At 35.4% G+C, this 13,580-nt stretch overlaps 1 protein-coding gene across 1 annotated transcript in view; it reads right to left on the reverse strand.

Moving 5' to 3' along the window:
• Window positions 1–12,582, reverse strand: part of LOC143222839 (homeobox protein SIX6-like) — a 44,834-nt gene extending 32,252 nt beyond the window's left edge. Inside the window, exon 1 of the mRNA XM_076449923.1 lies at window positions 11,798–12,582. Coding sequence (XP_076306038.1) covers window positions 11,798–12,420 — 623 coding nt within the window. The 5' untranslated portion in view covers window positions 12,421–12,582. The remainder of the gene's footprint in view (window positions 1–11,797) is intronic.
• Between the last annotated feature and the right edge of the window lie 998 nt (window positions 12,583–13,580).

The raw sequence follows: 13,580 nt of genomic DNA on the forward strand, positions 1-13,580 counted from the left end.
GACGGTCAATCCCACTATTCGTTGGTAAAAGAGTAGCCCAAGAGTTGGTGGTGGGTGGTGATGACTAGCTGCCTTCCCTCTAGTCTTACACTACTAAATTAGGGATGGCTAGCACAGATAGCCCTCGAGTAGCTTTGTGCGAAATTCAAAAACAAAAAAACAAACTTAGGTGTGTTTTCAAAGAGACATATATTTATCAATTATTTTTAAGTGTTTCTGTAAATATGATCCTGGTACTTTTTAATTTGTTCTTTATGATTTAGTGTTTACATGTCAAGGGTACCGCTATCTTACTATTGTATATTGTTTTATATCATGGCCTGTATTCTGATTATTTCAAAGTGTTTTTAAGAATGCTACATGATTCGTTCATCCAAATCTACAAATAAGTTATGTACAAGGAATTTTTACAGTATAATTATGATTTATTAGTATTAAAATCTGGCTACTATTGTAGTATATTATGATTTGTAGGTATGTTACATATAATTCGATGATTATGTGTGTGTTAAATGGTGTTGTATTGAAAGTTTGATGTTTAATGCATCTTGAGGTCATGGTTCATCTGGTCACAATATATGCTCGATAATTTAAAGGACACACAAGACAAACTGAAAAAACTTTGAATTGCCGACTGCTAAACTTATTTAATTTATTTAATAAAACAATTTTGGGTTGTTTCATTAAACCACTGATTAAAGATATAAACGTTGTCCGACTTAAATTATTTCCATGTAATCATTGAATTATCTAGTCTTAAAAATTTAAAAATATTACCTTCTCAGGTTGCTGTTCTGGTTCTTTCATGGGTAAAAATTGTGGTCGTTTTATGACTTGTATGCGATCAGTGGAAACTAAATAAAACGTATCCATTCTTTGTTATCTTTGTCATTGTTTTAACAGAATACTCTTTAAGCTTCTAGAGAAGAAAGAAGAACTGAGACTGCTGCCAACGATCAAGCAGTTTAGTTTAGTGTTTTAGTTCGAGTTATTTCGGTCATAGCATAAGCATGGTGTTCCAGTCGAAGCTGTAAACATACCAAGTTTTATTTGGTGTCACTATTAATCAAGATGATCAGGCATGGCTAGATGGGTTAAGGCGTTCGACCCGTAATCTGAGGGTAGCGGGTTCAAATCCTCGTTGCACCAAACATGCTCCCCCTTTCAGCCGTGGGGCGTTACAATGTGACGATCAATCCCACTGTTTGTTGGTAAAAGAGTGCCCAAGAGTTGGAGGTGAGTGATGATGACTAGCTGCCTTCCATCTAGTCTTACACTACTAAATTAGGGACGACTAGTACAGATAGCCCTCGTGTAGCTTTGCGCGAAATTCCAAAACAAACAATTAATCAAGATATTGTTGTACTTCCTGTGAACTAACTTAATCATCAGTTGTTCATCTTTTGTTGCCCCCCAATGGCTCAGCGGTGTGTCTGCGGACTTATAACGCTAAAATCCGGGTTTCAATACCCGTGGTGGGCAGAGCACAGATAGCCCCTTGTGCAGCTTTGTACTTAATTCAAAAAATTACAATCATCTTTTGTCCAAACCTCGCGGTGTTTTTATTACTACTACGGTAATTTACTTGTGTTTACTATTTAATATCGAATACCTCCATGCTTAAGACAGTATTGGTTTGTTATATTTCATTAATCGTTTTCAAATTTCTTAGTAAGTATATGCAAATAAAGAGAATAGTTCGACTTTAACATGAATATTTTACTATGATTTTATTCACACAAGAATAGATTTGAAACGATTTTATATTATGGGGCTAACTTTTCTGATCAAAAGAATGTATTAAATGGGAGAAAATATATGTTCAGATAATAATTCCATAAAAGTACATTATTATTTAACAGTATTAATCACATTCTTTATTACTCACATTTCAATAATATTTATTGTAAATTTTATTTTATTTTCGACATTCCAATAACTCTTCTAGCTTTTACATTTGTGTTATATTTCAAGGCGGCCCGACATGACCACGTGGGTTAAAGCATGCAACTCGTAATCTAAGGGTCGCGGGTTCGCGTCCCCATCGCACCAAACATACTCGCCTTTTCAGCCGTGGGGACATTATAATGTTCGGTCATTCTCACTATTCGTTGGTAAAAGAGTAGCCCAAGAGTTGGCGGTGGGTGGTGATGACTAGCTGTCTTCCCTCAGTAAGGCTAATGAGATTTTACGCTATGTTTATAAACATGCTTATTTGGAGTCACAAGATGTAATTATCTGTTTACATAAATCATTAGTTAGACATCATTTGAAATAATGTGCACAATTTAAGATTAGTTATCCTACACAGGATACTGACTTATTGAAGATGGTTCACAGGTAGGTTACTAGGATGATTCCAGTGGTGGAAGGATTATCTTACAGGAATGGGATAAGATCTCTTATTTTATTTTCTCTTGAGGGAAGAGAAAGAAAGAGTGATCGTAATGAAGTTCACAAGCTTTTTGTGAAGACAGATTGGGCCTCGTTGTTTTTTAACTTTTGCTATATTTTGAAAGATATTTGGACAACAGGACAGAGCTTTAAGATTTGGAAAAAAAATCGAAAGGTTGGGCTCCAATTAAGACAGTTTTATTTTTCTAAGTGGGAAATGATTTATGGGGCATGTTGCATTAGGCAATAGCGAATACTTGTTCTTTACCGGAATTTAAGTGGGGAATCGTTGATTTCCTGAAGATTAAAGGGTGTTTTAAATTTTATTTTTCTGAAGAGTGCGCGCGCAAGGACAACTTTGAAGGACCAAATTGTTGGTCATATTACGTAAAAGAAATATAAAATAGTTCTTATATTATTAATTAGGGTTTAAGAAGAAATATAACCCGTTTTCACTTACAAATATTTAAAGTTTATAATAAAACTTATAAATTTATGATGCTAAATTGCACTATATACAGGAATGTACCTAGACATAAATGTCTTTCAAATTTCCATTAGGAAAACAGATATACGCTACACTTGATATTATATTTTTGCTGCCTGTATTACACACTCTTTTACCGCATCGGGTGTTTACCAAAGGTGTTTGCCACTTTAAAAAATGTATTAAAATTCTTTGGAAGCATAAGGTACATAGCGCTTGTCGACTCTTGTGAATCACTAATAGAAATTGAAAACGCTGCTTTGACATCTTTATATTTGATGAAATATATTGAGTAAACATATAACGTTTTCTTCTCATTTCCCTCACACAGTCTGGAAATGATAAAAGTATATAGTGCTTGCAAAATTATTCTAGCTCCGCAATGTTTAAATCATAATACATTTTTCAAGTCAAGCTCACCAAAACTAATCATCACAATACAAGTTATGAAATTAGCAACTGTTCTGATATCTATTCTGTCATCATCCGGAAAAAAAGCTCGACCGATGCCGTTCATTATAAGGTAATTATTATCCAATGTTTATATCAATCGTACTAGATAAGTTGAATTAACTTTGTATTAGTACTGACTGTACGAGTCTCATACATAAGTACATATTTGGTATCATCATTACTGAGTATTCTTAGTGTTTAATGCTGTTTAGCTGGTTTCGTCTCCTTGAAAACGTTATTCAGACCTTGTGTCTAATAAACTCGAAGTAGTGCCACTTATATAAATGTATCACTAACGAAGACACTTTATGGCCTGAAGACGAATTTCGTGTAGTTTATTTAGTGTTTGAAGACGAGAGGATGACTTAGCTGAAAGATTACACCTGGCATCACTTGAACTTACGTTTTCCGTCATAATTTAGAACTGGTAGACTAGAGAAGGTGCAATTTGTTGACAACACACATCACAGTTGTTGGGGTACTCTAATCAAATAGTGTTATATGATCCTTATTGTTTTAGTATATCCACTGCGGTAACGGGACTCTCGGATTTACAGTCCGGCAGGCTAATCATTGGTCCAAGGCTAGACAAACCAAAATGGAATTTGTAATTACATACACATTACTTGACATTAAGAGACTGAATATGCCCGGCATGGCCATGTGAATTAAGGCGTTCGACTCATAATCTGAAGGTCGCAGGTTCTAATCCCGGTCGCACCAAACATTCTCGCCCTTTTCAGCCTTGGGGCATTATAATGTGACGGTCGATTCCACTATTCATGGTAAAAGATTAGCTCAAGAGTTGGAGGTGGGTGGTGATGACAAACTGCCTTCCTTTTAGTCTTACACTACTAAATTAGGGTCGGCTAGCGCAGATAACCCTCGAGTAGCTTTGCACGAAATTCAAAAACAAACAAACAAAGACACTGAATAAAACGAAATTTTCTTTTTTAGTAATCACGATGAAAATAATATACACGATCACAACTCTTTGTTAATGTATAAGTAAACTTCATTCTTATCCCCATAGAGGTCGCTGATGATAGCAGTTTATACACATGATCTATTAGTAATTTATTTCGCTAGCACACGAATATATAATAAACATGTTCTAACGCCTGTAGCAGGTTTACACAGAAATCACGTGTCAGAAACGTATATCAATGTGTTTTCGGCAAAATGTTTCACTCTCACGTCGGAAACAAAATGTGTACATACATAGTCAGTAATCAATGCTTCAGTCACGTTGAAGCGTACGAGCGTTTATCCATCAAGGAAAGCTGGTATTTATAATGCGTGAAAGTGATTATCTCTTATACGTAGATTTTGTTCCCACAATGATTCGTGTCTTTATCCATATACTCGATGGCATTTTCGAAATCAAAACTTCTGTGGAATCATACAAAAGTCTTTTCAAAAATAACTTTCTATTTAACAGAATAAAAAGGTCAGATGCCCTATTGAAATAATTCTTATGCAATCTTCTGGATATAGTTATATAATTAAAAGCCGATTCGCTAGAAAAGACACAATTTTAACAAACCTCTGAGTAATATTTTATTATTTTTTCCTCATATGAGCGTATGACATTTATATGGATTATAGATTGGTGTAGGATTTGAAAAGTGCAATAGAAAATTTTCTGATGTACCTGTTGGTCGTCTTATGCAGCTAAGAAATAATGAGACATTTAATCAAATCTTCCGGCCTGTCGAGAACGGTTCATCAGCGGCAGCACGAAACGGGCACATATATCATCTTTGTGTACCTTGGCCACACCTTAACGTGTAACTCTAAGTACTTGTTTGTTTTGAATTTCGCGCAAACCTATACTAAAGCTGTCTGCGCTAGCTGTTCCTACTTTGGTAATGTAAGACTAGAAGGAAAACAACTAGTCATCAACACCCAACTCTTGAGCCACTCTTTTATCAACGAATAGTGGGACTGAAATTGATTATAACACCACCCCCCCAGCACGGATAAAAGGGCGAGCATATTTGGTGTGACAAGGATTCGAACCCTTGACCTCCAGGTTACAGTTTGAGCGCACTAACCACCTAGAATGCTGAACCAGACCCTAAGTCTGACAAATCGTCAATGTTCTTACTAACGCTAAATTCAATATGATAATATGGTAGTATTAGTGCAAACTTCCAAAATCGTTTACACGTTACTGGTACCAGTTTTTTGTGTTATGTCACTTCAAAAACTTTCTCCCGTCTCACATGCACTGATCTTAATATTTTTGCATTGATTTGCAGTGATCTCCTAACAAATGGTAAAAAAGTTTGCTCTGCTTTTGCTTAACGAGCAGTTAGGTCGCATAGTTCTGTATGTGTGCGAATTACACGAGCGTCTGTCTACACAGCTGAAAGCTTACAAGTCTTATCAATCACACCACGACCTAACACGCTTTGATTTCTTCTTGAGAAAGGCCGATATTTATTCTGCCATATTGACTATCGCATTTTGAATGTCTAGTTCATTCATCTACAAACCCACCTGTATCTTACCAGTTTGAAATGTAAATAATGTTAACCAAATCAATCAACTTAATTGATTCACGACGTAAACAGCTAGCGACATCCATTTGGTCACTTAATGATAAGTCATCATATCTCACTGGATTTTCAGGATAGTGAATTAGGACAGCTACAAGACTCATCTCTTAACACGGCCTGACAGTTAAAGCCTTCCACTCGCAATCTAAGGACAGCGGGTTCGAATCTCTTTCACCAAACTTACTCGCTCTTTTATCAGTAGGGGCGTTATAATGTGATTATCAGTTGTACTGTTCGTTAGTAAAAACGTAGCACAAGAGTTGACGGTGAATTATGTTGATTAGCTGGCCTCCCTCTAGCTTATCATTGTGAAATTGAGGACAACTATCACTGATAGCCTTCTTGAAGTTTTGCGCAAAATGAAAAACAAACCAAATAGACAAATCTGTTACCACTATTTAGGCAAGAAATAAACTTATTTTTCACCGCATATTACCGATTAAATTACGTCAAAAAGTAAATCTCCTTACTCTGCTATACTGTTTATCTGCTTGTTTTTGAATTTCTCGCAAAGCTGCACGAGGGCTATCTGCGCTAGCCATTCTTAATTTTGCAGTGTAAGACTAGAGTGAAGGCAGCTAGTCATCACCAACCTACGTCAGCTCTTGGGCTACTCTTTTACCAACGAATAATGGAATTGAGGTTGACCGTCACATTATAACTCCCCCACGGATGAAAGGATGACCATGTTTGGTGCAACGGAGATTCACACTACCAACCATCGGATTCGATTCGAGTCTTAACCACCTAGCCATGCCGGGCCTACTCTGATACATATTCAGTTGATAGAGTATTTAGTACATATACACTGTCATTAAGGTTACATAAATGTTTCGTCATAAAGAAATGAATCACTTGTTATTAACCCTTTTCTGCAAATGAAAGACATGTTACATCTGATTTTTCTCATCCACACGTGTTCTTATTCTTTGAAATCTACACGTCATTTAAACTCAGCCTTTTGTATTCACACGTTTTATCTTCGACGTATGCAAACAACTTCATAGTATGATCCAAAAGCTTTGAAATGAATCACATCTGCAACTTAATTACTGCATATACGCATGTAATACACACGTCCTGTAAGTTTGATGTATAAAACTCAAACTATTTTGCAGTTGTAACAATGTAAAAGATTGGTTTATATGACCAGACGTTTATCTACACGCTGATGAAACGTAATTAAAGCTTTTATACGTTTTAAATTCTCAGCTCAGTTCGGAGTGAAAGCATGTTTCACGTTTCGTGATTACATTAATTAGGTTTGACTTTTGATTTCATTTTTTTCTTTCGAAATATGCCAGGTGCTCAACTATTTTGTTTTATAAATAATAAGTGAACATAACAAACCATACTTTTCTCACTGGATAGACTTTCTCACGTGTATAACTTTAAATAATACAACAGTTTTAAAATTACAGCAGTTTCGTGGTTAAAGCTACATATGTAATTCCACCACACTTTAATTAAACTAAACGTTTAAGAAATCTGAAAGCAAAAGCAAACAAAATGCAGGAACATATCGCACTAATGGTTATACTTGTAACAATATATGAAGAAAATTAACAATAATTTGAGTAACAATATATGTACACAAAATTATGTTATACAAAATTCACACACAAAATTATGTTATACTTCAAAATTCACACATAAACCCATAATATTAAGTAACAATATATGTACATAAAATTATGTTATACTTCAAAATTCATACACAAAACCATAATATTAAGTAACAATATATGCACACAGAAATTACGTATAAAACCCACAGTTACATCGTAGTATGCATAATTATACATTAAATGATACAATATACACACAAAACTACACAGTTTTACCATAATTTTCGAACATTGCACAGTATAACCTTTTAAGATGAAATACAGATTGGTACAGATTGTTTGTTTTGAATTTTCGCGCAAAGCTACACGAGGGTTTTCTGGGCTGCCTGTCCAGACTTGAGGAAAGGCAGCTAGTCGTCACCACCCACCGTCAATTCTTGAGTTACTCTTTTACTAACGAATAATGGGATTGACCGTCACTTATAACGTTCTTACGACTGAAAGGGCGAGCACGTTTGGTGTGACGAGTATTCAAACTCGCGATCTACAGATTAACCCTAACCACTTGACCATGCCAGGCCTGGAAATACAGAACCATGCATTGAGCTATTGTAATAACGTGAATTCCATATAAAGTGATAGAAACGAATCGCAATACACACAGGTTATCGAATCGTTTACAGTCAAGACTAAAACATTACCTTACTGGTATTCCATTGCGTAATATGTTTTAAAATAATTTTATTTTAGCTTAAGATTCTCTTTTACGTACGTTAGATTACTCATTACTGTGGCTTTACAGTGTTCTAAATTTGAAATACTAAAGTTATATTTACTAGGTGGTATTTGTCTCCTTTTTATGAATACGTAATCATAATTCTAATTATATTCACAAACCTCCCTTTCGGCTAAAAATTTGGTTTTCTTTGCTTTACTTTTCAATTAATAATATTTAAAGAAAACACTTAACGGAATTGTTCGACCTTAATATGCATGTACAGTTTATTTAAGTATATAATATAACTATACTTCTGCGAAGAAAATTTTCCTAAAAGATACTGTAAATCATTTAAGTAACGAAGCTGAGATAAATTGATCATAATTCTTCTAAAGCTCATCCTAAATAAATATGCTTATATGCCGTAGTTTTGTATACGCGCGACAGAAGCCTGTATCGGCATGGTGTTGATCAAACCAGAATCGTAGGATTCTGCAACAGTGTATAAAACTTATTTTAACAGCCATACTTTGTCAGTATGTCATGACTGAGATAGTGAGTGGGCTATATTCATAAGAGCGCTTGTTTCTCACAAGGACGGGAAACGGTTTTACGTAGCGTGACTCTCTAACTCAGCTTCTTGCACGCGATACAGAAAACTGCAGGCGGAACAAAAAGGCCTAGTTAGACAAATCTTGAAAACTTGGTCCAGAGTGGTTACATGCGAGTCTTTAGAATAGTGATTCGTAAAAGGCGTTATTTTGTATGAAAAATGATGGTAAGAGCCTGTGACGTAATAAGAAACTACGATAATGAAACTTTACAACTTTTATTATATATATAACCCTCTTGGTTATAAGCTGAATAATGTTACATTCAACATATATATGTATATACAAAGTTTACATTTATTTAGATGTTAAATTTCCTTGTAATCGAAACGTGAAGACTGCATATATCATTTGTAGATTATAACATCTACTACGAATAAGCATTTCTTAATTTCTCGTTACGTGTCCTTTAACTACAACTTCATTTTTGTTTTCCAAATTGTATCTTGTTAATTAAGCAGTATTTTAACAAAAGATCTTAGGTAAGTTCGGTTAAGAAAGGTGGGGACCTATGGTATATAATTACGCTTATAAACCTTTTGATTATAATGCAAGCTTCCTTCCGAATACCCTCGGTGGACTCAGCAAATAGCCCGATGTGGCTTTGCTATAAGAAAACACACATACTTCCTCCGAATATTAGAAATAACAATAATTACGCGGCAATAGAAGCAACAACAACAAGAATAACATATTACTTAACTTTTGTGAGAAACATATTTGTATTTAAAAAAATAGAGAGGAATGAATTGAAACTGTAAAATACAACTTTCTATTGACTCAGGAAAACACGTTTTTCTTATGTTATGTGTTCATAAATAATTTGTATATGATTGGCAAATCAAAATAATAGTATACAACCAAAATGGAATATTTTCTCTCGGCTTCTTGCAGAGATTTTATGGTAACGGTTGTATTTAGTTTAATAAACGGATGGAAATCTTGTAAAAGCCGAGATAAAACATACGATGATTTAGTTTGAGCCGATTTGCTACTTAGTTTCTGTGTTATTTATTGCATTATCCTTCGTAAAGAATGTGCTCTAGTTTTCAAACATTTTTTCTTGGTCCAACAAGGCTAGTCGGTTTCTCATTGAAATTATTAAAATCCATGCGAGGGAAAATATCACGTTATACAGAACTTATACACTCAAAAGTGTATTTGCATTTCTTTAGAAGAAACCATGTTCAAACTATTTACCGAAAGAGGTAATGCTATAAATACAACTGCTAAGTAACACAAAGGAAATCTAGATAGTGGTTTTAAAGGTGATTTCAAAATAAAACTACAAGAAAAAAAAAAAAATGTTTACATTATTTATAGATTCAGGTGCATTAATCGCTCTCTGAGAGTGTATAAGTAATCTATATTATAGTCTTGATACACAAAAGAAGTACGTGGAATTTTATATAAATAAACCTATAATAATAATAGGAGACTGTCGAATTACACAGTGTTTATTAGTCGTCTATATATATATATATATCATTTAAGAGACAATGCAACGAACTTTCGTACAAAGATAAAACATGCAAATTTTCAACACAATCTCATAAAATATAGTAGCAGTATGTTTGTTCATATATGTTATGTATACAGTATAAATATGAGCGATGTCTTGTATATATTTTTCAATAAATTTTATTTATTTCCATACGTGTATAGATCACATACTTCAGAGAGCTTATTTCTGGTGGATATTTAAACAGGTTCTTCTAATATTACGATAGGCATAGTTTGAATTTGCTCTGTAATGTAGTTTTTAATTTTAATTGAAAGATATATAAATGATATTTATGTTTGAAACAAAGTATAGTCTTAATATTTTACTGCACATTAACAACACATTATTATTTTGACGCCAATTTTGTACTGAACAAATGTTACGAACACGTTTTCTGTGACAACAGAAGGAACTTAATATTTATTTAGCGAACTTCATTGTGACAGCCTCAGATTTTGGTAAACGTAACAAAGTTTAATTGCGATGCTACATGCAGCATAAATATGCAAAACAAACATTATGTAAGATCTTACCCATTTGTCTCTCTTAAGTTACACAAATAAACAAATTTTAAACTTCAAAGTTTTGTTTTCTTAACCTGTTTTGAATTTGCGCAAAGCTACACGAGGGCTATCTGCGCTAGCCGTCCCTATTATAACAGCGTAAGACAAAAGAGAAGGCAGTTAGTCATCACCTCTCACTGCCAACTCTTAGGCTACTTTTTTACTAACGAATAGTTTGATTAAGTATCACATTATGACGCACTCACAGCTGAAAAGGCGACCATGTTTGGTGGGACAGGAATTCGAATCCGCGACCATCCGATTGCGAGTTAAGCGCCCTAAACACCTGGCCATGCCGGGCTTCCTTCAAATTTTGATACGTGGTTTCAGAGACAGTTCTTTGGTCAGCCAAAGCCAACAGGTGGTTCTGTACGTAAGTAGTCGTATCTGGTAGCCCGTGGCTTATTAATAGACAACAAAAGTTAAACTTTGAAAGTTTAAAAGGTAAAGTTAAGACCAATATACTACATTAATATTGTTTGTTTGAAATATAAAATACTGTCATACTGGAAATATGACAAATATTTACACCCTTACATGTATATAGACCAATAAGATAAAATATTTATTTATAAGAAGACGATATGTTTTGGCTAGAATTATTCGATTGTGTACCATTGGTAAGCGCGGTTATTCGTGTCAGAGCATAGTTTGAACGCAGCTGTGATCCGTATGGACATTACATAAATATAAGTTGTTTTGTGACGGTACTCTGATCTGTGTTTAGAATGTTCTACTTACTTCAACATTCAATGGCGACATTATTTTGTCTATATAAATTAAAAGTTGCTACTTCGATATATTTGATAAAATACTAAAGTTACTTCGATACTACGAATGTGTTAGTTTCAGTGACTTTTCGGTATTAATTACACTAACAAGAGCTTGATAATGAACATTAATAAATAGTTATGTGTTATACCTACGAAGCTCACCTGTTCTTGGCGGCAGCAGCACGGTCCCTTTGCCGGCGGTTTTTGAACCAGTTTCCTACCTGGGTTGGAGTGAGACCAGTTGCTTGCGCTAGTTCGCGCTTTTTAGTGGGGTTTGGATAGGGGTCTTGCAGGTACCATTCTCGTAGAAGGCTTCTCGTGCGCTCCTTGAAACAGTGGGTCTTCTGTTCTCCGTCCCAGATGGTCCGGGGTAAGGGAAACTTCTTCCGAACCCGATATTTATCTACTGGACCTAGTGGCCGGCCACGGAGTTTCTCGGCCTCGTGGTAATGTGCCTCGAGCCACATGGCCTGCAGCTTGGCATGGGAATGCTTGGAGAAACGGTGGTTCTCCAGAATGTGATACAACTCTCGGAAGTTGCCCGTGTGAAAAGATACGAGCGCCCGGGCTCGGAGCACGGCTTCATTCTTGTTTAAGTCCGCACAATTAGGGTGGGCGACAGGTAGAGACCACAGGAATCGGCCCAACCGTTCAACGTCTCCACTTTCTTCAAGCGTCTCACATACAGCAGCCACCTGGCCCACGGTGAAGTTCAGGGTGGGGAGGATAAACATGGGGCTATAGCCCGACAAGGGGACGGCGGCAGGCCCCATGCCCAGCGCCATTCGCTGCGAGAGTTGAAGGATCACACTACAGATCAGGCTATTCCGTAAGTTGCATAGAAGGAATAAAGTGTCAGTGTCCGATAGCTCTCGAGCTGGACTCCCCTACCTCAGTGAGAAGTGCTAGGAATCCTGATCTCTTGTACGATTGCTTGTTCTCGTGCTTACAACGACATTATTAGTGATAAACACAGGGGAGGAGCTGGCGCTATAGATAGGTGTCACATTTGATCAGGAGGTGCACTGCTAAATAGAGTGTTCATTTGCTGGCGTTTTCCCTTACAATAATAACGAAGATTCTCATTGGCCAAGTTGCTATGGCGACCACGCCAATCAATGTTACAGATGCCAATCACACATAATAGTGATGAGCGCAGCCAGTACCAGATAGATTTCAGAAACGCGGTCGTGGAAGCGGTTTAGAAGTTCAGAGTCTCAGTGCTAGAAACTAACTTAGATTATTTCACGTCATTCTTCACATGATCCAGCTCAAAAAGGAATGAAAGTTCGCAAAAAAAAACAACCTCCAGTGAAACCTCTCTGTTGTCATGTCAATTTCATCTCCTTGGAAAATTATCAAATATTAACAAAGTTATGAACAACAAGTGGCTCGTATCAATAAAATCTAAATAAAAGGTCTCTTCTATTACATGAATAAAAACACATAATAGAGAATTATTTCTAGTCATTTACATATTCTCTGATAATGACGAATTTATGAATATTATTGACTATATGTAGAATCAACTGGCTCGCGTTTAGTGACTATTTGTACTAAATGAATATTCTGAGAGAACAATATGTCGGTGTAATTTTAAAAATTCGCTATATAATATTAATAATTCTAAATAGTGAAAAGGTCTTCGTAGAAAGGTTCGCGCTCGGATACCCTTATAAACCCTTCTATAAAACTTCAACTAAAATGGTGAAGTTGTTAAAGATGTTTTGTTTAGAATATCGCAAATTAATACCGCTGATGCAATCAGTGGCCACCTTATTTTAGCGCCATCTGTTGACATTAAGCAGAAACTAATCCAATGCAATTGTTTTAATACCTATTATTTCTTACTAATTGCTAATATGTCCTTTACACCAATGTATGTTAAATTACTTTGATGTTACGAAAGAGAAGTAAACATTGTAACAAATTGGTATAATAATCT

This window comes from Tachypleus tridentatus, chromosome 8 (genome assembly GCF_004210375.1).
Source record: "Tachypleus tridentatus isolate NWPU-2018 chromosome 8, ASM421037v1, whole genome shotgun sequence".
Classification (NCBI taxonomy): domain Eukaryota; kingdom Metazoa; phylum Arthropoda; class Merostomata; order Xiphosura; family Limulidae; genus Tachypleus; species Tachypleus tridentatus.